Genomic DNA, 26,872 nt, shown 5'->3' on the forward strand with positions numbered 1-26,872 from the left:
GAAATTTTAAAAAGGGGAAACTTGAGACAGCATTTGGACTCATTTATTTTCTTCCCCAAAACTTACTTTATTTAAAGAAACAGAATAAGAAAAAACAAAATGAAACAAAACAAAAAAGAATATTGTCATGTGCCCAGCAAAACATCAGGGAGGATTCAAAAGATATAACAACAAATACCAGTTCAATAAAGTATATATATTAGTTGAAGAAATTATATTTATGCATGTCCATGTTTTCTTTACTTCTTTATAAACTGTTCTTTTATTCTCTGCTTTGCACCTTTTTTACTTTATTCTTCTCCCTCCACCCCCGATCAAGTTATAGTAAGAAAGGATATATTTATATAAACATATGTAGATATATATACACATATCTTTCCTATCTTTGTTAAACCTTTGCTTTAATTCTACTCCTAACTTTCCTTGCTATTACTTAACCTCCCCTCACTCATAAGTTCCTCCTTTGTCTTCTTCCCTAACCCTTTGCTTCCCTTTCTGACCATCCCTACCCCCTTATTTCTTCATATATTTTGGAGAGTACAATACCCTTCACAGTATATATGTAGTGTTGCCTATTTAACCCATTACTGATGTGAGTAGGTTTTCAAAATTACAAGCTCTCCTTTCCCCTCTAATAACTGGTCTATTCTTCCTCTGCACCTAATCTATATGACATAATTACTATTTTTACCTCAACTCTGTTCCAATTTTCTTTTGAACTGTTGTATTGTTGATCTTAAACGTATGCTATAACTTTCCCATGTAAAAAAATATACAATTTGTCTATGATTTCTGATTCCTTTTATACTAGCTATGTGATCCTGAGCAAATCATTTTATCACTGTTTTTCTAAGCTCAAGAGATATAGTATAGAGGTCTAAAAAGTTGTGAGGATTCAAGAAAATGTTTACTCCTCCCATTTCCATCATGAGACCTTCAAGACAGGCTAATTATATTTTAAGAGCTGTCTGATTTTCTTTTCTTTTTAGTAAAACATTAGACAGACCAGATCCTGATTAATAAAAAAAAAGATACTGATTTTAAAAAATTGTCTCTAAAATACATACTGCTAGATATAATTCCCGATGTTATGTTTGTTTCTTTGCTTCCACTAAATAACACATGGTTTCTAGACCTGTGAATCTTAAGCCTTATTTATTTTGGAATCACTACTATATACCAATTTTTAAAAAAAAATTTCCAAATTACCAGATGTACCTTAGCTCTCAAACTGAAAGAAATACAACTCAGTTTTTTTTATGTATTCTTCCCAATGCTCTTCTAGTTTAATCTCAATTGTTTTTGCTTTACTGAGACCCATCTGGTCCTCAGGGATTAAATATGGTAAAAATGAGGATTGTTCAACAGGTAACACACACACACACACACACAATTCTATGGTTGAGAGCTGCCATTTAGATTAAGGATACTATTCATTTAAATAACAAAACAATAACCTGAATTTGTTTTGTTTTGAATACAACTTTGAAATTTAATTTTATTAACTGTTTATATATAATATATGAATTAATCACATTATATTTTAATACTTTTAGCAGTCAAAATATTTTAGTATTAGACTGTTCAGAGATAATTTTTTTCTTTTTACCCTACAAACAAAAAATTTTTATATATCTTTTGCTAATATTTTACTTCATTCTAAAGATTAATGAAAATTATTTTTTTAAATAACAGCTTTTTATTTCAAAATAGATGCAAAGATAGTTTTAAACATTCCCCTTATACAACCTTGGTGTTCCAAAATTTTTCCCCTCCCTTTCCCGTACCCCCTTCCCCTAGAAAGCATAACTTGAATTTTTATGCCCATATTTTAATAAAAGGTAGCTACCGTGGATAGAGAGCCAGCCTTGAATCCAGGAAGACTCAAGGTTTAAATCTAGCTCTAGATCACACTGGCGGTGAGACTGATCATGTCAATGCCTCTCATTGTTTTAGACAGCTCTCTGCTACTTAGATTACTAAGTAGCATAAAAGGTGTTAATTTCCTTGTCTGGGAAATCAATGGAATCAGAGGTTATGAAAAAAAATCATATATAAATATATATGTGTATCTATATATGAAATGTTAGTTTTTTAATTTAGAATAGCACTAAGACTTCTATGACAACCTGTATTTATTGTATCAGGAAGCTGATATAAACTGAAAGGGAGGAATGGAGAGAAACAACAAATGAAAGAATAGTTTTTTTCTGGGGTGGTAAAGAACTAAAAACAAAGGGGGTGCCCGTTAATTGGGGTATAACCAGAATATGGGGCAGAGGGAGAAGTGACGGAGCACAGGAGTAAGTAAGGAGGATTCCTCAATGCAGGGAATCCAGCAGGAGGCTCTTAGCAAATGGCAGCAATGACTATGTCCTTGTTCAGAAAACCAAGAGATAGGAAGCCAGTGTGAGACCTCCAACCACAGAAAGCAAATTGTGAGTCCTCCATATCAAAGCACAACAAGCAAGACTAGGCAAGACCAACTTAACACAATGGGAAAGCCTCTAATACCGCTAGTCCCAGCACTGTGAAAGTCAGTGAGAGATCACTGTGCCTCTGCAAAAAAAAAAAAAAAAAAAAAAAAAAAGGAAAAAAAAATCTCCCCAATGCCCTAGGGGCACTTCAACTTCTGAAAATTAGCAAAAAAAGCAAAAAGCTACTATGGTGAGAGGAAAAGATCAAACACAAACCCAGAAGAGAATAGCAATGGCAAAATGCCTATATGTGAAATCAAAGAGGGATAGCAATTGATCTCAAGTTCAAAAGGTTCTCTTAGAAGGGCTCAAAAGGATCTTAAAAGAGAAATGGAAGAAAAATAGGGAAAAGAAACAGGAGCTATCCAAATCACTATTGATCAGAGAAATGCAAATTAAGACAACTCTGATATACCGTTACATACCTGTCAGATTGGCTAAAATGAGAGGAAAAGATAATGATGAATGTTGGAGGGGATGTGGGAAAACTGGGACACTGATGCATTGTTGGTGGAACTATGAACAGATCCAACAATTATGGAGAACAATTAGGAACTATGCTTAAAAAATTATCAAAAATTATTAAAATTACCCTTTGATCCAACAGTGTTACTACTGGGCTTATATCCCAAAGAGATTTTAAAGAAGGGAAAGGGACCCACATGTGCAAAAATATTTGTGGCAGCCCTCTTCGTAGTGGCCAGAAACTGGAAACTGAGTGGATGCCCATCAACTGGAGAATTCCTGAATAAATTATGGCATATGAATGGTATGGAATACTATTATTCTGTAAGAAATGACCAGCAGGATGATTTCAGAGAGGCTTGGGGAGGCCTACATGAACTGATGCTAAGTGAAATAAGCAGAACCAGGCAATCATTAAATAGAGCAACAACAAGACTATACTAAGGTCAATTCTGACAGAAGAAACTCTCTTCAACTCTCATTGTTGTTTATTCAGTGATAAAGGGAGCCATTTACACCCAGAGAGAGGAGTGTAGGAACTGAGTGTGGAATACAATATAACATTCTCACTCTTTCTATTCTTATTTGCTTGCATTAGATTTTTTTTTTCTCAGTTTTCCTTTTTCTCCCTTCTTTATATGATTTTTCTTGGGCTACAAGATAACTGTATAAATATGTATATATAGATTGGCTCTAACATATTTCAACATATTTAACATGTATTGAACTACCTGCTAACTAGGAAAGGGGGTGGGGGAAAGGAGGGGAAAATTTGGAACAAAAAGTTTTGCAAGGGTCAATGTTGGAAATTTACCCATGCAAATGCTTTGTAAATAAAAAGCTTTAATTAAAGAAAGAAAGAAAGAAAGAAAGAAAGAAAGAAAGAAAGAAAGAAAGAAAGAAAGAAAGAAAGAAAGAAAGAAAGAAAGAAAGAAAGAAAGAAAGAAAGAAAGAAAGAAAGAAAGGAAAGAAAGAAAGAAAGAAAGAAAGAAAGAAAGGAAAGAAAGAAAGAAAGAAAGAAAGAAAGAAAGAAAAAGAAAGAAAGAAAGAAAGAAAGAAAGAAAAGAAAGAAAAGAAAGAAAAGAAAGAAAGAAAGAAAAGAAATGAGAGCTATGCAAGAACATTATGGAAAAAAAGCTTTTTTGGTGGAGGAGAGCCAACAGCTTGAAAAAAGAAGCAAAAAAATTTGATTGAGGAAAACCACTCCTTAAAAAATACATTTGGTGAAATGGGAAAAAAAATACTGAAGACAACAACTCTCTAAAAAACAGAACTGGCAAAATGAAAAAAGGAAACAACTCTTTAAAAAATAATTTGGCAAAAGGGGAAAAAAAATTTATTGAACAAAACAATTTCTTTAAAAGTACAATTTGGGGGGCAGCTAGGTGGCGCAGTGGATAGAGCACCAGCCTTGAATTCAGGAGGACCCGAGTTCAAATTTGGTCTCAGATATTTAACACTTCCTAGCTGTGTGACCCTGGGCAAGTCACTTAACCCCAGCCTTGGGGGGGGAGGGGAGAGTACAATTGGTCAAATGCAAAAGGTAACTAAAGAAAATAATTCACTAAAAATTAGAATTGGACAAAAGGAAATGAATAACTCATTGAGATATCAGGGATAAGTCAACAAAATGAAAAAAAAAATAGAAGAAAATGTAAACCACTACACTGGAAAAACAACCAACTTGGAAAAGAGATTGAGGACATATAATCTAAGAATTACTGAATATGAAAGCCATGATTAAAAAAAAAAAAAAAAAAGAGCCTAGACAACATCTTTCAAGAAATCATCAAAGAAAACTGCCCTGACAACCTAGAACCAGAGGGTAAAATAGTCACTGAAGGAACCTTCTAATCACCTGATGAAAGAGATCCCAAAATGAAAATTCCAAGGAATATTGTAACTAAATTCCAGAATTATTAGATCAAGGAGAAAATACTGCAAGCAGCCAAAAAGAAACAATTCAAATATCAAGGAGTCAAATCAGGATTATTCAGGACCTAGCAGCTTCCACATAAAGGACCAGAATACCTGGAATATGATATTTCAGAAAGCAAAGGAATTAGAACTACAACCAAGAGTCAATTCTCCAGCAAAATTATCTTTTGGATGGAAAGACAGACATTTAATGAAATAAAGGACTTTCAAGCATTTGTGATGAAAAAAACAGAGTTAAATAGAAAATTCAAATATAAGACTCGAAGAGCAAGCATAAAAAGATGAATAGGGAAGAAAAAAAACCACAATTTTTTCTTTTTTTTAAAGTTAAAATGTTTATATCCCTACATGGAATAATGATACCTACAATTCTTGAGAACTGTATCTTTGTCCTGATAATTAGTAGGGGCATCCATAACAGAGGGTGTTGGTATAAGTTTAATGTGATGATATAAAAAAGAAATTAGGAGTAGATAAAGGATTGTACTGGAAGAAGAGAAAAGGGGAAGTAAAATGGGGTAAATTACATCACATGAAGAGGTACAAAAGAGCTATTTCAGTAGAGAGAAAGGGAGGGAGATGAGCATTGTTTGAATCATAATCTCATTGATTTTGTTTCAAAGAGGGAATAATATGTGTATATATATATATATATATATATATATATATATATATATATATATATATATATATATATATATATATATATATATATATATATATGTATACTCAGAGTTTGGTATAGAAATTTGCCCTCTTATGGGGAAGTAGGAGGGGAAAAGGAAAGGGGGAGGTTAAGTGTAAATGGAGGAAAACAGAATGTCTGAAAATGCAGAAGGAATGTAAATGGGATGAGCTCTCTCATAAAACAAAAATAGATAGCAGAATGAATGAAAAGCCAGTATCCTATAATGTTATTTACAAGAAACATATTTGATGTAGAGAGATATTTATGGAGTAAAGATAACAACCTAGAGCAGAATACATTATGCTTCAGCTGAAGTTTAAAAAAAAAAAAAAAAAAAAAAAAGCAGGAGTAACAATCCTGATCTCAGATCAAGCAAAAGCAAAAATAAATCTAATTAAAAGAAATAAGGAAGGAAAATTATACATCAACCTCTCTCAGAACTAGATAAATGTAACCATAAAATCAATGAGAAAGAAGTTAAGGAGGTAAATAGAATTTTATAAAGGTTAGATATAATAGACTTCTGGATTAAAACAAATGGGGATAGAAAGGAATATACTTTCTTCTTAGTGGCACATGGGAATCTACAAAAAAATTGACCAGGTAATTAGGGAATAAAAACCTCACAATCAAATGCAGAAAGGCAAAAATATTAAATGTATCATTTTAAGATCACAATAAAAATTATGTGTAATGAAGGGCTAAGAAAAAATAGATAAAAAATTAATTGGAAACTAAACAATCCAATCCTAAAAAATGAATGGGTTAAACAACAAATCATAGAAATAATCAACAATTTTATCCAAAGAATGACAATAATGAGACAACATACCAAAACTTATCGGATGTGGCCAAAGCAGTTCTTAGGGGAAATTTTATATTTCTAAATGCTTACATGAATAAAACAGAGGAAGAAAAGATCAATGAATTGGGCATATATCTAAACAAGCTGGGGGGGGGGGGGGGAGAGAACACCAATTAAATACCAAATCAGAAATTCTGAAAATCAAAGCATAGGTTAATAAAATTGAAAGCAAGAAAATGAACTAATAAATAAAACAAAAAGTTGCTTTTATGAAAAAAATAGGTAAACTTTTGATTAACTTGCTTAGAAAAAGAAAAGAAAAGCAAATTACCAGTATCAAAAATGAAAAAGGGTAAACTTGTCACCAATTAAGAGGAAATCAAAGCAATAATTAGGAGTTATTTTACCCAATTGTATGCCAATAAATCTGACAATCTAAGTAAAATGGATGAATATTTACAAATATATAAATTGCACAGATTAACAGAAGATGAGATAAAATACTTAAATAATCCCATTTTAAAAAAAGAAATCAAACAAATCATCAATGAACTCCTTAAGAAAAAATTTTCAAGGCCAGATGAACTTACAGATAAATTCTACCAAAGATTTAAAGAAAAATTAATTCCCAAACTATATAAGCTATTTGGGAAAATTGAGGGAAGAAGGAATCCTATGAAATTCCTTTTATGACAGATATGGTATTGATACCAAAATCAGGAAGGGCCAAAACAGAGGAAGAAAATTATGGTTCAATTTTCCTAAGAAATACTGATGGGCCACCGTTTTGACATTTATCAGTTGGGGAATAACTTATATTTTTATAAATTTGAGTTAATTCTATATATATTTTAGAAATAAAGCCTTTATCAGAAACATGGGATGTAAAAATTTTTTTTCCAGTTTTCCCCAATTGATAAATGGCCAAAGGGTGTGAACAATTTTCAGTTCAAGAAATTAAAACTATTTCTAGTCATAAGAAAAAAACTCTAAATCATTGATTAAAGAAATGTAAATTAAGACATTTGTCAGATTGATTAAAATGACAGAAGATAATAATAAATGTAGGAAGGGATGTGGAAAAACTGGGACACTAATGCACTGTTGGTGGAGTAGTGAAATGATCCAATCATTCTGGAGAGCAATTTGGAATTATGCCCAAAGGGCTATAAAACTATATTCTTTAGATTCAGTAATGCCACTACTGATTCTCTATCTCAAAAAAAGATCACAAAAGAGGGAAAGTGTTTGTGGTAGCCCTATTTGTGGTGGCAAAGAATTAGAAATTAAGTGGATGCCCATCAGTTGGGGGATGGCTAAATAAGTTATGGTATATAAATGTAATAGAATATTATTGTTCTATGAGAAATGATGAGCAGATCAAACTGTACATATCCATCCAGAAATATCTCTAGTAGGCCTGTATCCCAAAGAAATCATAAAAAAAGAAAAAGTACCCACATGTGTAAAAATGCTTGTAGCAGCTCTTTTTGTAGTGGGAAGAAACTGGAAAGTGAATGGATGCCCATTAATTGGGGAATGGTTGAATAAATTACAGCATATGAATGTTATGGAATATTATTGTTCTGTAAGAAACGATCAGCAGGATTATTTCAGAAAGGCCTGGAGAGACTCACATGAACTGATGCTGAGAGAAATGAGCATAATAAAGAAATCATTTTATACAGCAACAAGATAATATGATGATCAACTGTAACAGATTTCGCTCTTTTCAACAATGAGATGAATCAGGCCAATTCCAAAAGACTTGTGGGGGAGAGAGCCGCTGACATCAAGAGGACTGTGTGGACTGAATGTGGATCCCTATGTAGTATTTTTATATTTTTTGTAGTTGCTTGTTTGCTATTTTTCTCTCTCATCCTTTTTTCCCTTTTTGATCTGATTTTTCTTGTGCAGCATGATAAATGTAAAATATGTATATAATAACTGTTCTTGTTTAACATACATTGGTTTACTTGCCCTCTAGGGGAGGGGGTGGAGAGAAGGAGGGGAAAATTTGGAACACAAGGCTATACAAGGATCAATGTTGAAAAATTATCTGTGCATATATTTTAAAAATAAAAAGCTAACACTGGGAGTTAAATGTAAATTGTTTGCACTATTGTCTTTCTACCCAGGTTACTTTTATCTTCTGAATCCAATTCTTACCGTGCAACAAGAAACTCGGTTTTACACATATATATTGTGTCTAAGATACACTGTAACACATGTAACATATATGGGATTGCCTGTCATCTAGGGGAGGAGGTAGAGAGAGGGAGGGGCAAATTCGGAAAAGAAGTGAGTACAAGGGGTAATGCTGTAAAAAAAATTACCCATGCATATGTAATGTCAAAAATTATAATTATAAAATTAATAAAAAATAAAAAAATAAAAATAAAAAGCTTTACTAATAAAAATAAATAAATAAAAAATTTAAAAGGAAAAAAAAGAAGAAAAAAATCCCCTGTAATCTAACAATCACATGAAAGACTACTCCAAATGAATAATAAATAAATGCAAATCAAAATATTGGGATTTCACCTCACACTAGCAAACTGGCAAAATAAGGCCAAGGAATAGGAATCCCTACCTACCATTTGTGGAAAGACAGGCAAACTAATATAATTTTGGAGGAGCTGTGATCAAATATTTTGGAAAGCAATTTGGAATTATGCTAAGAATTTAACTAAAATAAATGCCCATATAATTTGACCTAGAAATCCCACTGCTAGGCATATACTCCAATATTTATAATAGCACTTTTTATAGTAGCAAATTACTGGGGGAAAGGGGAAAGGGGAAATAGACACTCATTGCATAATGAACTAAACAAAATGCAGCACAGGAATGTTGTGGAATTATCATTAAGAAACAACGAATACAGAAAAGCACAGTAATATATAAACTGATATAAAATGAAGTATGTAGAACCAGATAAATAATATATACATAATTATAGCAAACTAATTGAAAGAGGAAGGGAGAACAGTAAATTAGATATAGTGTAATTTTACTTTTCTCTTTCTTTGAAACATGGAAAACATTACTTGTCATATTTATGAATAAGGGAAGAGTTCATAACTAAATAAATTATAGAGGACATAGAAAGTAAAATGGAGAATTTTGATTATATTAAATAATGAGTTTTCCAAAAATAAAACCTATATAGCCAAAAATAGAAGGAAAACAGGAAATGTGGGGAGGAGGGAATTTTATATCACGTTTCTCTGATAAAAATCTCATTTTATTTCATATATAAAGAATTGGGCCAGCACCAGCCTTGAATTCAGGAGGACCTGAGTTCAAATCTGGTCTTAGACACTTAACACTTCTTAGCTGTGTGACCCTGGGCAAGTCACTTAACCCCAGCCTCAGGAAAAGAAAAAAAAATTGGGCCAAGTTTTTAAAAATAAAAACCCTAATTAATAATTAGTAAGAGAATATGAACAGGTAGATTTCAGAAGAAATCAAAGCTACCAATCACCATATGAAAAGTATCTCCAAATCACTAATAATTAGAGAAATGCACATTAAAACAGCTCTGAGATACCCATCATATTGATTGACTACGTGACAAAAAATGAAAACAACAAATGCTGGAGAAGATATGGAAAAATAGGTACATTAATGTCCATTTGGTAGATCTTTCAACTCTTTCATCAAATCAAATAATTTCAATAATTTTGAGAACAATCTAAATCTTTATGTCTATATCATGTACCCATTTTAGATGATCTTGATATATATGAGATGCTGATCTAAGTCTAGTGTTCTTCAGATTGTTTTCCAATTAACCCAGAAGCTTTTGTCAGATAGTGAATACTTGCCTCATTAACTAGGATTTTGGGGTTTATCAAAGACTAGGACACCATAATGATTTATTTCTGTATATTGTGTATCTAATCTATTCCACTTATCAACATCATTATTTCCTATTGTTCTGATGATTGCTTCTTTGTTGTATACTTTGAAAGCTGAAGCAGCCTTCCTTCACTTTTTTCCGCTTTCCTTCAGTATTTATGATGTTTTGTTACTCCAAATGAATATCATTATTTTTTAGCTCCATAAAATAAGTGTTTGGTAATTTGGTTGGCTAATAAATTAATATGAGCAGTGGGATTGGTATTATATTAGCTTAGCCTATCTATGAAGAATTAATATTTCTCTAGTTAGTTAAATCTATATATTTCTGTGGAAAGTATTTTCTAATTGTGTTGATAGGTAGATGCTCAAGTATTTTATAGTGCCTATAATCATTTTAAGTATAATTTCTCTATTTCTTGCTAGCTTTGGCAATAAGAGATAAAAAAGAGAAAGAAATTGGAGTACGTAACGAGGAAACTAAATTATCATTCTTTGCAGATGAATTGAAAGTATACTTAGAGAACCCCAGAGAATCAACTTAAAAAGCTATTAGAAATAATCCACAACTTTAGCAAAGTTGCAAGATAAAAAATAAATCCACATAAATCATCAGCATTTTCATACCTCTCTAACAAAATGCAACAGCAAGAGATACAAAGAGAAATTCCCTTTAATATAACTGTTGATAGGATAAAATATTTGGAAATCTATTTGCCAAGGGAAAGTCAGGAACTATATGAGCAAAACAACAAAACACTTTCCACACAAATAAAGTCAGATCTAAACAATTGGAAAAATATCAAGTGCTCTTGGATAGGTTGAGCGAATATAATAAAAATGACAATACTACCTAAACTACTCTATTTATTTAGTGGTATACCAATCAGACTCCCAAGAAACTATTTCAATGACCTAGAAAAAAATAACAATAAAATTCATCTGGAAGAACAAAAGGTCAAGAATTTCAAGGGAACTAATTAAAAAAAAAAAAAAAATCAAATGAAGGTGGCCTAGCTGTACCAGATCTAAAACTATGTTATAAAGCGGTGGTCATCAAAATCATTTGGTACTGGCTAAGAAATAGACTAGTTGATCAATGAAATAGGTTAGGTTCATAGGATAAAATAGTCAATAACTTTAATAATCTAGTGTTTGACAAACCCAAAGACCCCAACTTTTGGGATAAGAATTCACTGTTTGACAAAAACTCCTGGGCAAATTGGAAATTAGTATGGCAAAAACTAGGCATTGACCCACACTTAAGGTCAAAATGGGTTCATGATCTAGGCATAAAGAATGAGATTATAAATAAATTAGAAGAACATATGATATTTTACCTCTCAGACCTGTGGAGGAGGAAGGAATATGTGTCCAAAGAAGAACTAGAGATCATTATATATCACAAAATAGAAAATTTTGATTATATTAAGTTAAAAAGTTTTTGTACAAACAAAACTAATGCAGACAAGATTAGAAGGGAAGTAATAAACTGGGAATACATTTTTACATTCAAAAGTTCTGATAAAGGCCTCATTTCCAAAATATATAGAGAATTTACTCAAATTTATAAGAAATCAAGCCATTCTCCAATTGATATCACTACACACCTCTCAGATTGGCTAAAATGACAGGAAAAGATAATGACAAATCTTGTAGGGGATGTGGGAAAATAGGGACACTAATAAATACATTGTTGGTGGAATTGTGAATGAATCCAACCATTCTGGAAAGCAATTTGGAACTATGCTCAAAAAGTTATCAAACTGTGCAAATCCTTTGATCCAACAATGTTACTACTGGGCTTATAACCCAAAGAGATCTTAAAGAAGGGAAAGGGCCCACATGTGCAAAAATGTTTGTGGCAACCCTTTTAGTAGTGGCTAGAAAATGGAAATTGAATGGATGTCCACCAATTGGAGAATGGCTGAATAAATTGTGGTAAATGAATGTTATGGAATATTATTCTTCTGTAAGAAATAACCAACAGGATGATTTTAGAGAGGCCTGGAGAGACTTACATGAATTGATGTTAAGTGAAATGAGCAGGACCAGATCATTATATATAGCAACAACAAGACTATACAAAGATCAATTCTGATTGTTGTGGCTCTCTTCAACAATGAGATGATTCAAACCAGTTTCAACTGTTCAGTAATGAAGAGAATCATCTATACCCAGAGAAAGAACTATGGGAAATGAATGTGGACCATAACATAGCATTTTCACTCTTTCTGTTATTGTTTGCTTGCATTGTTGTTTTTTTCAGGTTTTTTTTTTCTTCTTTCGTTCTAGATCCAATTTTTCTTGTGCAGCAAAATAAGTGTATAAATATGTATACATATATTGAATTCAACATATACTTTAACATATTTAACATGTATTGGACTACCTAGCATCTAGGGAAGGGGGTGGGGGGAAAGAGGAAAATTTGGAACAGAAGATTTTGAAAGGGTCAATGTTGAAAGGAAAAAAAAATTTTCTATTTCTTTTTACTAGGCTAAATTGGTAATGTATAGAAATGCTGATAATTTGTAAATTTATTTTATATGCTGCAACTTTGCTAAAATTGTTAATTGTCTCAATTTTTTAGGTAACTCTGGGGTTTCTAAGTATACCTTCATATCATCTGCATAGAGTGGCAGTTTTGTTTCATTATCTATACTTATTTCTTCAATTTCTTTTTCTTATCTTATTGCTATTGCTAGCATTTGTAATACAATATTGAATAACAATGGCACTAATAGAACATTCTTGCTTTACTCCAGATCTTACTGAAACGATTTCTACTTTATTCTCACTACAGATAATGCTTGCTCTTCATTTTACTACATAAAGTGATAGTACTTAACATTAAATGTTCCATTTATTCCTAATCTTTTTAGTGTTTTTTAATAGGAAAACATGTTATATTATGTCAAAAACTTTTTCTGCATCTATTGACTTGATCACATGACTTTTGAGGTTTTTGTTATTCATGTGGTCAATTATATATAATTTTCCTACTACTGAAACAGCCTTGAATTCTTTGTACAAATCTAACCTGATCCTAGTATGTGATCTTTGGGAAATGTTACTAAAATCTCCTCCCTGGTATTTTGCATAAAATTTTTAAATAAATATTCATTATTGAAATCAGTATTTTCTGTTTTGACTCATATGTGTGGAGGCAGCTAGGTGGTGCAGTGGATAAAGTGTTATCCCTGAAATCAGGAGGACCTGAGTTCAAATTTGACCTCAGACACTTAATGCTTCCTAGTTGTATGACTCTGGACTAGTCACTTAACTCCAATTGCCTCAGCAAAAAACAAAACAAAACAAAAAAATTCTTTAAATGTGTGGAATAGAAGGCTTTGGTAGGATTCTTTTTTTAAAACCCAATTTTTCAATATTATTCTATATATTGTTCAGAAAAAAAATTTTTTCTGTCATATAGCCAATCAAGTGTTATATTTTTTCTTCTGTTACTGAGCAATTTATGTTACCTTAAGTATTAATTCATTTCATAAATCTTCAGTTTTATTGGCATATGTTTACACAAAACAACTCCTAATAATTATTTTAATGTAATTTTCATTGGTTGTTCATTCAAACTTTTCATTTTTTAATATTGATTTGCTTTCTTTAAAGAAATCAAGTTAGCCAATGATTTTTCTATTTTATTGTGGTTTTGTTTTATATTTACCCATAAAAAACCATTCTTGATTTACTAGTTTAATTGGGTATCCCTGTTTTATTTTCAATTTGATTTGAGAGAGAGAGATAGAACAGAGACAAAGACCAAGAGAGACAGCTGAGATACACACATACACATACATACATATATATATATACATATATGTATATATATATACATATATATATATATACATATATATATATATATATAAATATATAAATACATACCTTAGGTATTTTATGTATTTGTGTTTTATGTATTTGTTTGTTGGTCAGTCTTCCCCACCAGATTCTGAGCTCCTTAAGGATAGGAACTATCTTTTGCCCCTTTTTATATTCCCAGTGCTAAGCACAATGCCTGACACTAAGTTGACAATAAATGTTTATTGAAGGTCTCACTTCTGAAATATAGTGGGAACTGAGTCAAATTTATAAAAAAATAAAAGCCATACCCCAATTGAAAAATGATCAAATTTATAATCTGTGCTCAAAGAGCTATAAATTCATGCATATCCTTTGACCTAATAATACCACTACTAGACATGAATACCAAGAGATTTAAAAAAAAAAATAAAATTGAGAAAATAAGGAGACAGACAAAAATTCAAAGACTTCCAAGCAGACTCCAGGAAAAACAAGGTTAAATTCATTTAGGTAGAAAAAAGTTGTATCTATAGATAGAAATATTTCTGTTGGAAATGCTGGTTCATATTATTTATTAATATTTTATTTCTAACATGACTAGCACTATCATAAAGGAGTTTAATTCTTAGATAATTTTTAATCAAATCTGCACCACATATATGTTTCAAGTACAACTATTCACCCAAACACAATTACTGAAATCAAGATGGCTTAGGAAGAAAGAACTCCCAGCTTTGAGCATTAAATTAAATTAAATGCTACATTATAGGATAACAAGTCTTCTGTGGAACCCTAGGCTTGTTAACCCAAAGACAAAACTAGAATTAACACTTAGAAATGGAATTCACAATTTATTCAAAATAATCAGATTTGACAGAACAGTAGTAGAGTAATTAATATTTTATCAAGAACATGTAAACCTGAAGTAAAAATAATATGGATGATCAAAAAGAGAGAAATCATTAGTGATAATTCTACATAAGATTACCACAGACCATTCAGATAGATGGAAAAAAATTACAGGAGAACTTCCTGATTCACATGATAAAACTGGCACAGAAGCAAGATAGAGTGATAATGGGCAACTTCTACTACCTAGACATGTGCTACCTCATTTGTGAAATGTCTTAATGGTAATCACACCTTTCAGAAGTAATTATTTCTCCTAATTCTGATCATAAAGGAATAAATAGTTGGTTGATGAAGGAGAAACCATAGAACATTAGGGGAGAAATTCACAAGCTGTCTTCAAAGTTTTAGCCAAGGAACAGTAGACCTGGTTAAACAGGTTCTTGAAATTAGAGAAAAATAAACAAACAAAACAAAACTTGATTTCAGCTAATATGGAGTCACAGTGCTGCTAGACCAAACCCCATAAGGAGGAAAAGTGTTATCTAAATCTTCCATGCCTCCTTACAACTAACATAGTATTCTAGACATAGTAGTAGACTCTTAATTAATGCTTAATGAATAAATGTTTTATGGTTTACAAATCACTTTATATAATAATGCTGATACTAGCAAGCTTTTATATAGTGAATAAAAGTTTGTATTTTATAAATGTTTCATGGCAATTCTGGGGAGCTGTTATTACACTCTATTTTACAGATAAGGCTGAGGGAGGTTAAGTGACTTGCCTAGAGTCACAAAAGTAAGGATCCTGAACTCAGGTCTTCCTAATTCCATATCTAACTCTCTAATTACTACATCATGTAGCTGCCTACTTTTATCCTTACAATGTCCAGGTCACATAGTACTGTTTCCCTCATTTCACAGAGAAGAAACTGAGGTTGAAAGATCAGGTAACAACCGACAGATTTGCAGTAATAGGACTGAGGAACCTAAACATCATTTAGTCCAACACCCTTATTTTACTGACAGATGAAATCACTTCCACAAAGGGAACAGAGTTGGGGCTGGAATCCAAGTCTTCGAACACCAAATCCAGTAGTTTTATCACTACACCTTCTACTCTGAGCAAGTAATTTCTTTTCCACTTCTGATCTGCCATGAAGGAATTTTATCTAGATCACAAGTTATTAACTTGCATATTGCTTATTATGTGCCAGGCACTATGCAATTAATCCTCATAACAACTCTTCCAAGTAGATACTATTATTATTCCCATTTTACAGATGAGGAAACTGAAGCAAGCTTCAGTTAAGTTTCTGAGGCCAGATTTAATGTCAGGTCTTCCTGACTCAAGGCTCATGGATAACAGATAATAGGATATAGATCCATTAGATTGATTAGTGCCCAATTTGTTTATCAATATAACTGGCTTTGATTGTAACCTTCTCTCTTTTATTTTACACATTTAAAACATTACTCTGAGAAAGAATCATAGATTTCTCCAATACTACCTGAGGGGTCCTTCTTTCTTTCTCTCTCTTTCTTTCTCTCTCTCTCTCTCTCTCTCTCTCTCTCTCTCTCTCTCTCTCTCTCTCTCTCCCCCCCCCCGCCCCCTTTCTCGCGCACACACGCGCACGTACACACACACACAATTCCTGGTCCAGATGAACTATAAAGTCCCTATTAGTTAACATTATGATTTAAAAAAAAAAAAAAAAGTCTGGCATTTATATTGTGTTTTAAAGTTTGAGAAGAATTTTAACTCATCTAACCCTCTCAAATCTATGAGGTAAATGCTAAAATTATTCTTAGCTCCTATTTCACAGATCAGGTAATTGAAGTTAAGAGACCAAGTGGTTCAACAACAATGCTGTATGAAGACTTATTCTGATGGAAGTGGATATCTTCAACATAAAGAAGATCCAACTCACTTCCAGTTAATCAATGATGGACAGAAACAACTACACCCAGAGAAGGAACACTGGGAAGTGAATGTAAATTGTTAGCACTACTATCAATCTACCCAGGTTACTTATACCTTTGGAATCTAATACTTAATGTGCAACAAGAAAATTGGATTTACACACATATGTTGTTAGGTTATAGGTTATACTGTAACACATGTAAAATGTATAGGATTGCCTGACATCTAGGAGAGGGAGTAGAGGGAGGGAGGGGAAAATTTGGAAAAATGAATACAAGGGATAATGTTATAAAAAAAAATTACTCATGCATATATACTGTCAAAAAAATTTATAATTATAAAATTAAAAAAATAATAAAAAAAATAAATAAAAGAGACCAAGTGGTTTGTACATCTAGGATCACAAAGCTAATAAGTGTCAAGAGGCAGGATTCCAAATGGCTCAAATCCAGAATTCCATCCTCTATACACTTAAATGAATCAAGAGCAGCAGGTAGATGATGAAATTCTAAGTTCCAGGAAAACTGACTTACTTGCTTCACCCTATATACAACACTGAGGGTAGCTAGGGAGAGTAGTGAATAAGAGTATGTGGGCCTGGAGTTAGGAAGATTCATCCTCCTGAGTTCAAATCTGACCTTAGGTACTTATTGTGTGTGTCCCTGAAAAGTCACCTTTATCTGTATGTCTCAATTTTCTCATTTATAAAGGGAGATGGTAAAGATAATGGCAATTCACTCCCGTACTTTTGCCAAGAAAATTTCCAATGGAGTGACAGAGAATTAGACACAACTGAAATGACTGAACAACATACATAACAAACATTATGTTCTCCCTTACTTATTTCAAGCAGAGCTGAAGTACTCTCCTTTATCTTCAATGCTCCAATGCTCAATTCATAAGCCAAAGAGTAAATAAATAATGCTGTCGGAGCTTGAAAACAAAATTATATAATACTGATAACTTTAATACCCACATTATATTTATGAAAATTTACATTACATAAGCCTCTCAGAACACTTCCTTTAGTTTTGTAAGCGAAGATGACTGAGAAGGATGTCAATTATTATGATGAAAGAGCAAACATTTTACTAGTTGTTGGGGAGTGATAAAAAATTAAGATAAGACACATGGTACTTATCAGTTAATGAGACATGATAAATGTACAGATGACTATAATCATAGAATCAAATTATTATAAAGATCCAGAGCCAAAAGGCACTTTAGAGGCCTAGTCTAACTACTTCATTTTATAGTTAAGTAAACAGAGGGAGGTTAAATAATTTTCCTAAGAACCCAGTTATATGTTAAAAGAAAAATTCAAACTGAGATTCTCAGATTCCACAGCCAACACTCTGTGCCATTTATTTCCATTCTTTGATATTAGAACCTATGCTAATGTTCTTAATAGCGTAGAGACTTTGGAGAACATTTAATCCCTTCCATCTCCTCATCTTTTTTTTTTTTTGGATGAGGCAATTGGATTTAAGTGACCCAAGATCACACAGTTATTAAGTATCTAAGGTCATATTTGAACTCAGGTCCTCTTGACTCCAAAGTCTGTGTATAAAGCTGTCCCTCCCCTTTTTTTACATATAAAGAAACTGGGAAGGAGCACTGGTTTGGTTTGGCAAAAGACTTTGATTCAAACCTTACTTTTAAACTTAATTTGTCACCTTATAAAAGTGAATGTTGGCCTTTGAGGAAATTTTCTGCTATAAATATGATTCAATGCTCTTCAGAGAAATAAATGAATGTCTAAGTTAACAAAAATAGTTAATGGTAGAGCCAGAACTTTAATCTTTGACTCCACATCCAGTGTTTTTTCCTCACGATGCTATTCTTTCTCTCAGTTATATGGGGCCAAATAACAATGATTAAATTTAACTAAATAATAATCAATTTATAAACAAAGTAGATTTAAATTATGTGATTTACATTGAAGTTGCACTCAGGCATTTCTTAAAAATCCATCTTGGAGAAGACGAAATTAGAAAAATGATGGCTTATTAAGTGTTATGTATCAATTGTCAAATCAGTTTCACAATGCATTGAAAACTTTTTTTAAAAATCAAGTTAAAAGGACAAAAAAATGCAAAATAGCCTATTATAACTCAGAGATGATTACTAATACAGGATGACACACCCTACCTTGTTCCTGAAAGAATTTGAGAAAGTTAATATCATAAAAAAATACAATAGATATTTCTGCCCCCAGAGCAGTCTGATTATCTAAGTTATTAAGTACATTCACATATGGAAGAAAATAAAATAGTAGAATCAAAAGGGCATTAGATTTGGAGTCAAAAGAGGATGAGATCACATTCTGGCTCTACTATTTACTACCTCAGTTTCCTAATTTGAAAATGAGAGGGTAAAATTAGATATTTTCCAAGAAGCCATCTAGTTTTTAGGATTTCAGAAGCAATCAGAATAATCATTATTTGTTGACTGTATGTATCCTGTCATCTTTATCAAATAAATAAAGCCCTTTTCCTCTCCCACACAAGTATTACTAACCTAACAATCTTATAGCAAACAAAAGTTCCCATTTCTTTCTGTCTCAGTATTTTTATTATAGTCATTCACCTTGTACTTGAAGACGTGGGATACACTGTATTTGAACTGGGATATGAGAATTTAGTCAACAACACTGTTCTGCTGTTGAATAACAGAAAAACTAGGGGCAGTGACTACTAAGAGTTATTTTGACTAATGTTTTTGTATTTTCTCCACACAAAATGGTATTCATATGTGCCAAAATCAAGTCTGCATTATCCAATTTCATGACTTTCATTCATCAACATTTATTTGGTGCACATTTATATGCAAAGCACTTGAATCTTTTCAAGTCACCAGCAACAAATACAACTAAACTAGATTCCTTTGAACTGAACTTGATTTCAAAACAAGAACATTTTTAAAGCACTTCAGGTATGACAAACCAAAAAGTTAAAATCAGACTTATATGTACAAATAACAGCAATGATCAATGCTTTGCAGATGAGCATATTTTTATGTAGCCTATTCTGAAGTAACTTATTTCATCTGCAGCCTATAGATTTTTAAATATTTCATGTTGTTGTTTTTACCATTTCTTTCCCTATCCTGCATTATGACAATGTATCTTTCTACAATGCTGCATCTTCTATTTCTTACTGCCTGCAGTGGTAATGGTTCTGGGTTCTTCTCTCCTAAAAAAACATAACCTTTTCTCTTTAAATAGACTGGAAATAAATCACACTACAAAGAGGTCTAATATTCTCTGTGTACCATTATTTACACCTACATATTTATTTATTTGCTTCCACAAGAACATCTAAAAGCAGGTATTTGAATATCAGAATACAAGAGAGTCAGATGTACCTGGTATCAAATTATCTTCCCCACCATTATTTTTACTACTGAACCATCCCACTCTAGAGTCTTCTTCAGGTGTGATCTACTCTTGGTTCCCTGGACACTTTATATTAGTTCTATCAAGTAGTATCTTATTTCTGTTGTTTATGTCCCATAAAGATCTTTCTCTGACATTCTTGCAAGTCTAGTTCTATCAGGCAGAATGACAAATAGGTATACATTTGATGAATATAAAAAGTAGCTGAAATAAGGCTTTAATTTAAAGTAGATATTTTATAAAAATTTAAAATTCCTTAATCTCTAGGACTAGAAATATGAAAGTAATCACTAAAAGTGATATAAATCCAGGCTTTCCTAAACTACTAGAATCATTTGATTCTATTTTATTAATAAAAGATTTTAAAATATATCACTATTTCATAGCATTGCCATGCTTAAGATAACAGTAAAGTGTCAATAAGATAAATATTTACATAGTAACTGATAAAATTAATAATTTCTAATATTCTAAAATTATCTGGAAAGTTTGTTTAAAATAACAGTATTTTAAAAAAGAAACTGGTGATTTAACCATCCTGAATATAATGTACTTGAAAAGCCAACATATAAAAACTTATCAAATTTTAGGAAGTGATATAGCATGATTTAACTTTGGTTTAAGATTTTTCCTTAAATTATCATTCAGCATAGGTTCCCACTCATACAAAAAGCCATGATGTGCCAAAATCACATTCCCCAGATCTCTAATAACATAAAAAACAACAAAAAGGTTGACAGTTTTAAGAAAAATCAGTCAAATGAAATACAGACACCACAAAAAAATTTTCCTTTCCATTTAGCCCCATTCTTTTTATTTTGATGCAGACATGTGTATACACTAAATATATAAAACAGGCCACTTATTTATGGCCATTAATTTAGGGGGAAAAATCTTCTACTGTAGCCTTTACCTGAGTATAGGCTTTACTTCAAAACAAGATACCCTGTAAAGTGAAAAGGTCAACTCCCAGTTAGTTTTCAATCCTCAATCAGTGAAACAAACTGATTTTTAAGTAAGTGGCAGAGCTACGAGAAGAGAAACAATGGCAGACTCCTCACCAAAGGAAGACCTTAGTTTAAAAAAAAGAAAAGAATAAAATGAAAGTAACAACCCTGAAGACAACCAGGCAGCTTCAGAACATAGAATCTGGAAAAGGAGCACAGGAAAATCTAGAAGGTAGCAATTAATGGAAGAATCCCCACCCGCCACTTTCTACTGCAATTGTCTCATTTTTGGCACTTGTATCCAGTTTTCATTTTTTTCCTGATAGTTGCCCTCCACTTTATCTGCCTAGTAATACCACAGAGAAGAGCCCATTAGAAAGATGGGAAAGGTGGCAGCAGCTGCAGCTGCTGCTGTCAAAACACAAGGACAGCTGGAACAAAACACTTCTGATCCAGCAAAATGCAAGACCTCAGGAAGATCAACATTCGTCTCTAAAATCTTGTAAGGGGTCACATATTTAGATCGCTTTCTGTCCTCATCTTTGTTTCTAAATCTCAAAATGCTCCCTTCTACTCTTTTCAATATCTTTTATGTTCCAATCTTGCTACCAGCTCTAGCTTAAAACATCACATTATTCCAATCGCTGCCCTCTGCTGTGCTGCAGAACGGCACAAGGGGAAAAAAGGATGGCTGGTCAAATTCGTGCAATGAAAATGACAGTAAGAGAGGTGGAGAAAGGAGAAGACTAGGCTCCGCTTGCAAGAACAAAACCTGCCACAGCAGAATACCTCTCCCGCCCCCACCCCTTCCTCCAACTTGTCAATTCTAGACTTCGAGCTTTACCTCCGCATAAACACTCCCGGTCGGTTCCCGATCTCCCCCTCCCGCTTTGGCGAACACCAACACTACTTTTTTTTTTTTTCTTCCCTAAAGGAGGCCTGACTATGTGACACGTGCACCCAGCCCGCAACGTTGACTCCATAGAGGATTCGATTTCTCTTCTTCCCCTCTCTCATTCCCCCACTCATGTTTGAGGAAGGACATGTAGCCCCTGCATTCTCCCGCTTCCCCACCCCGCCCCCAGATGCCTGCCACCTCCAGGACGAAACGGTCTAACGGTGCACCACGCAGTATCTCTAGGAGTCAAGTTTAACTGCGAGGGAGAAAGCTCCCTTCTAGAAAACGCTATTTTCAGGTGGGGGGGAGGGAAACACGCTCGCGCACACACGCACATCCACAGTCATGCATACACACATGCAGACAAACGCAACACACGCACCCACAGCCTCGCACACCCGGCGCCACGGAGGGGCCCGTACCTGCAGCCCGGGTGCCCCGCGCCGCTGCCTCCCTGGTCACGGTCGCTGAGCGCCGCAGTATAGATCCTCCGGTAGCGGTCGGCCAGGGCTCGGCCAGACAGCAGCAGCTGGTAGTGGCTCCGAGAGTCGGAAAGGGTGAGCCCGAGCCCTAAAGTTGCTGCGGCGGCGGCGGCCGCTGCGGCCGCGGCCGCGGAACCCTCGGGGCCTGACATCAGCAGCGCCCCCGGCGCCGGGCACGACACCGGGAAGAAGCCTCCCTCCACGCCGAGACCCGAGGAGGCGGCGGCGGCGGCGGCGGCAGAGGAGGCGGTCGCTGCACACATCATCCTCCGCCTTCTCCGCCTCCTCCCCGCCTCAGCCGCTGCCGCCGCCGCCGCCTCCTCCCCGCCTCTGCGGCCGAGGCCCGCCGGGGCCCGGCTGCTCCTGCACACGCGCGCACTCGCACACGCAGTCCTTGCCCAACGACGGCCGCGGCGGCGGCTCCGGCGGGGGCGCTGACCGCGGCCTCTTCACTCCCTGCCAGAGGGAGACGGAGACGACGACGACGACGACCTTCTCCTCCTCCTTCTCCTTCTCCTCCTCCTCCCCGCGCCTCCGTCGCCGCTACCGGAGCCGCTCATCTAACCCCGCCGCTCCGGGGAGTGAGAGGAGGAGCACCGCTGCTCTGCCTGCTGCTGCTGCCCCAACCGCTGCCACCCCGGCCGTGGCTGGGAGCAACTGCGGCTGCCGCTTGCTGCTACTGCCGCTACTGCCGCTACTGCCGCTTGCTGCTGCTACTGCTGCGGCCGCCACCACTGCCGCTGCTGCTGCTGCTGCTACTACTGCCACTGCCACAGCCACTGCCCGCATCGGGAAGCAGCTCCATCCAGGAGCATGCGCAAGGCCCTCGCACATGCTCAGTAGCACGAACGCGTCTCCACTCCCTTCCCTTCTGTGGGGAGCGTGGAGCTCGGTGACTACGAAAGGAATCCACTTCTCCGGGTTTTAGAAGCAGCTAGTGGACAGGAATATAGAAAGTGCCGGCGAACCTCGGAAGGGTTAGCTGTCAGAGTTAGTGTGGGGGAGAGAGGTGGAGGAGCCAAACACTGGGAGGAAGCAAACTAGAAGGCAGCATCTCCCCAGCTACTGAACACCTTTGTGCTGTGCAAACGATAAACTCACTTCATCGAAAGAATATCAACGATATTAATTCCAGTTAGACACAAAGACCCGTTCTTTACTGAAAGCCTGTTTGAGGTTCAGATATTGTTAAAGATGGAAAAAAAATTAACCTCATTGATTTCTGCCCTTGTACAGGAGAGACCACTGGGGCTCTGAGGAGTAAATAGGGCCTGCGCGACTCAAAGAGTGAGCTGGGGACAAAGTAGGAGCAACTGCAGCTCAGGTCTCTTGACTACTAGTCCCATCCTTTTTTTGCTGTCTCGGGTCAGGATTTGTCTTCAGACAGCTTTGGAATTTATTCGTTTTATTCTCTGAATGGACACGCGCGCACCCCCCCACACACACACACCACACACACCACACATACACCCCTCCCCCCCACACACACAATGCAGCCTCGCACAGAGGAGGAGAGAGTGGAGTTTTGGAGGGGAGGGTCCATATTCATCTTCCTCACTTTCAGAGCTTTCTACAAATTGCCTTCATGCCCCTTCCGGAACCCATTTTTTTTATTAGCCCCTTTACTCAGATTCTCCAATTCAGTCAAGCTATATGCTTGACACCTGTGCAAAATCTACTAGATAAATCTGTTTTCTCACTGCAAATGTTCTCCCCCTCATAATGAATCAATATCTCTCCTTTCCTTCAACCTACCTTTCATTTCAATCAATTCTTTTAAATTTGAATTTAAATCCCCCCATTTACCCAAAATGTGTTCACACTGCAGTAATTAGCATATGTTTATGGATTTGAAAATGTTCTTTAGTATTTTGTCTAATTTGGATGTTGTTAGGTTCTTTCAGAGAAAGGGGACCTTGCTAAAATCTCAGCTATACCTCTAGCTACCTACCTATGTGACTTGGGGCAGTACTACTTACCTGAGCCTCAGTTTCATCATCCTTAAAATGTGAGAGAGAAATGATCTCTGGGGTTCTTCCCAGCTCTAAATCCTGCAAGCCCGTCTTCTATCTTTTACATATTTGATGCCCTACAGTAGAGATATCATTCATATTGATGATTGATCCTTTCTCCATAATCAAGAATATAGCCTTCCCCCCCCCCCCCCCCCGCAGTCCTAGCTTTGGAAATATAGCTAAAAAAGAAGACAAGGGTAAACAACAGTTCCTGCAGGGCACTATGTTTATTTCCATATATCGAATAAAGGGCAGCTATGGTGAAGTGGATAGAGCATCCAGCCTGGAGTCAGGAAGACGGGAGTTTAAATTTGATCTTATATACTTACTAAGTTTGTGACCCTGAGTAAGTCACTTATCCCTGTTTTCCTCCTTTTCTCATTTGTAAAATGAGCTGGAGAAGGAAATGGTAAACCATTTTATCTTTGTTAAGAAAATCTCAAGTGGGGCCATGAAAAGCCAGATATGACTGAACAACAATAAAAAATAGATAAATAAGGCTAACATGGCGGGTTAAAATCAGAGAAAGGACATAAGATACATAATCCTTCCAATTCAACAATAATTAGGTAAGAAATTGTGGATATTTTAAACATCAACTCTTAGGGCTGATTTTTTCCAACTGTGATTTTAATAAAAATATTCATTCTTAGCCAGTTATTTCCTGCCTGACTTGTTTGCTGGCATGTACTCTTTTTATAAGATCTCCTGTTTGTTTATGTTGAAAATTAAGTAATTCAAGATTTAAGATCTATTTTAATTTTTGTCTTAAATGGGTTTAGATTTGCTCAATGAGGCAAGATAAGAAATGGGTCTTTTGCCATATTTTTACCATTAAAATTAGATTTGTAAGAAACACTAGGCAAGCTTCTGGCATTTTGGGAAAGAAAATACCATTAGCAAATCAATGGATCTTGGTAACCCCCATACAAAAACAGTGGGTATGTTCATAAATAAATTATAGAAGGTTATTTTATGGTATACAATAACTGATAAGATAAAATAAATTTTAGGGTCTTTTTGAAACATCATGCTGTAAGTTTTAAGAAGAATAAGAAGACATGTCAATGTATGAGTCATCTTGACTTCATAAATTCAACAAACACTTATTGTTTACTATGTGCAAAATATTATGTTTTGAGCTGGAAGAGATTTACAAAGTAAGACACACCTTTCCTAAATGGGGCTTTATTAATCCTCATATTAGTGGAACACTTTGTTTTTGTCATTTGTGTGCTTGCCAGTTAAAGATGAAATTTATTTTTAATAAATTTTTAGCCTCTTTAGCTATTTGAAATGAAATGTGTGTACACATGTATATGTGAGAAGTAGAGAGATTTGAGCATTATCGTGATGGGAAGGAGGTGAACAAATTCATATAGTCTGAGATTTAAATGCTCAACTCAAACACTGGAGTAAGGCCTCATGTCCATGAATGTAGACTTAAATCCTGAAGATAGAAGCTAAATTTTTGGTGGGAACTACAAGATATAATTCTTACAGGGCTCAGGAATCATGTTTGTTAGTTCACTATCAAACACCTACAAGATAAAACACTGTGCTAGATGCTGTTTGTTGTTCAACACAGTAGACTAGTTGTATTATTTTAGTTATGCCAGTGACCCCATTTAGGGTTTTCTAAGCAGAGATGTTGAAATGATTTGCCATTTCCTTCATTAACTCATTTTATAGATAAGGAATGTAAGTCAACTGTATTACTTGACTTGCCCAGGATTACACAGCTAGTATGTGAGGACAAATTTGAATTCAGGAAGATTAGTCTTCCTGATCTTAAGACCAGAGCCACTTCATTATTTAGCTGCCCTTGCTGGATCTAAGGATGAAAAACAATACAGAAGCTGTGCTTGCATTAGAAGGTCCATTTGAAGGATAAGACATTAATACAGATAATAGAGTATATATTGCAAGTAACACAGATAACAGTATATTGCAAGTTTAAAATGGTTAAAACATAGGAAAGTACAAAAAGGTTTCTTTTCGGGAAAGATAAGGAGTCACTTTTTAGCTGGACCAAGGTAAAAAGGTGAAACTTTCATTGGTCCTTGAATGAGAAGTACTTAAATGTGCATATACTGGAGTAGTGAGAGTTTGTTTCAAGAGAGAGTGGGGCAAAGATTATTAGAAGAGCTTTCTGACTAGTCTGCTGGGTATATTTTGTCCTTTGCTATGTTCTTCCGATAATACAGGTGAGAACAACAAAATTTGAACTTTGTGTGGTGACAATAAGACTGGAAAAAAGAGGACAAGAGAGAAGGGAACTTTGAGAAACAGAGATAG

General features: G+C 34.8%; 1 protein-coding gene across 4 annotated transcripts in view; it reads right to left on the reverse strand.

The window, feature by feature from the left end:
- Positions 1–22,935, reverse strand: part of MYCBP2 (MYC binding protein 2) — a 288,824-nt gene extending 265,889 nt beyond the window's left edge. For all 4 annotated transcript variants that reach the window (XM_074299302.1, XM_074299303.1, XM_074299301.1 and 1 more), the window contains exon 1: positions 22,500–22,935. In XM_074299302.1, the coding sequence (XP_074155403.1) occupies positions 22,500–22,825 (326 nt within the window). In that variant the 5' untranslated portion in view covers positions 22,826–22,935. The remainder of the gene's footprint in view (positions 1–22,499) is intronic.
- Between the last annotated feature and the right edge of the window lie 3,937 nt (positions 22,936–26,872).

Source organism: Sminthopsis crassicaudata, chromosome 3 (assembly GCF_048593235.1).
Source record: "Sminthopsis crassicaudata isolate SCR6 chromosome 3, ASM4859323v1, whole genome shotgun sequence".
Taxonomy (NCBI): domain Eukaryota; kingdom Metazoa; phylum Chordata; class Mammalia; order Dasyuromorphia; family Dasyuridae; genus Sminthopsis; species Sminthopsis crassicaudata.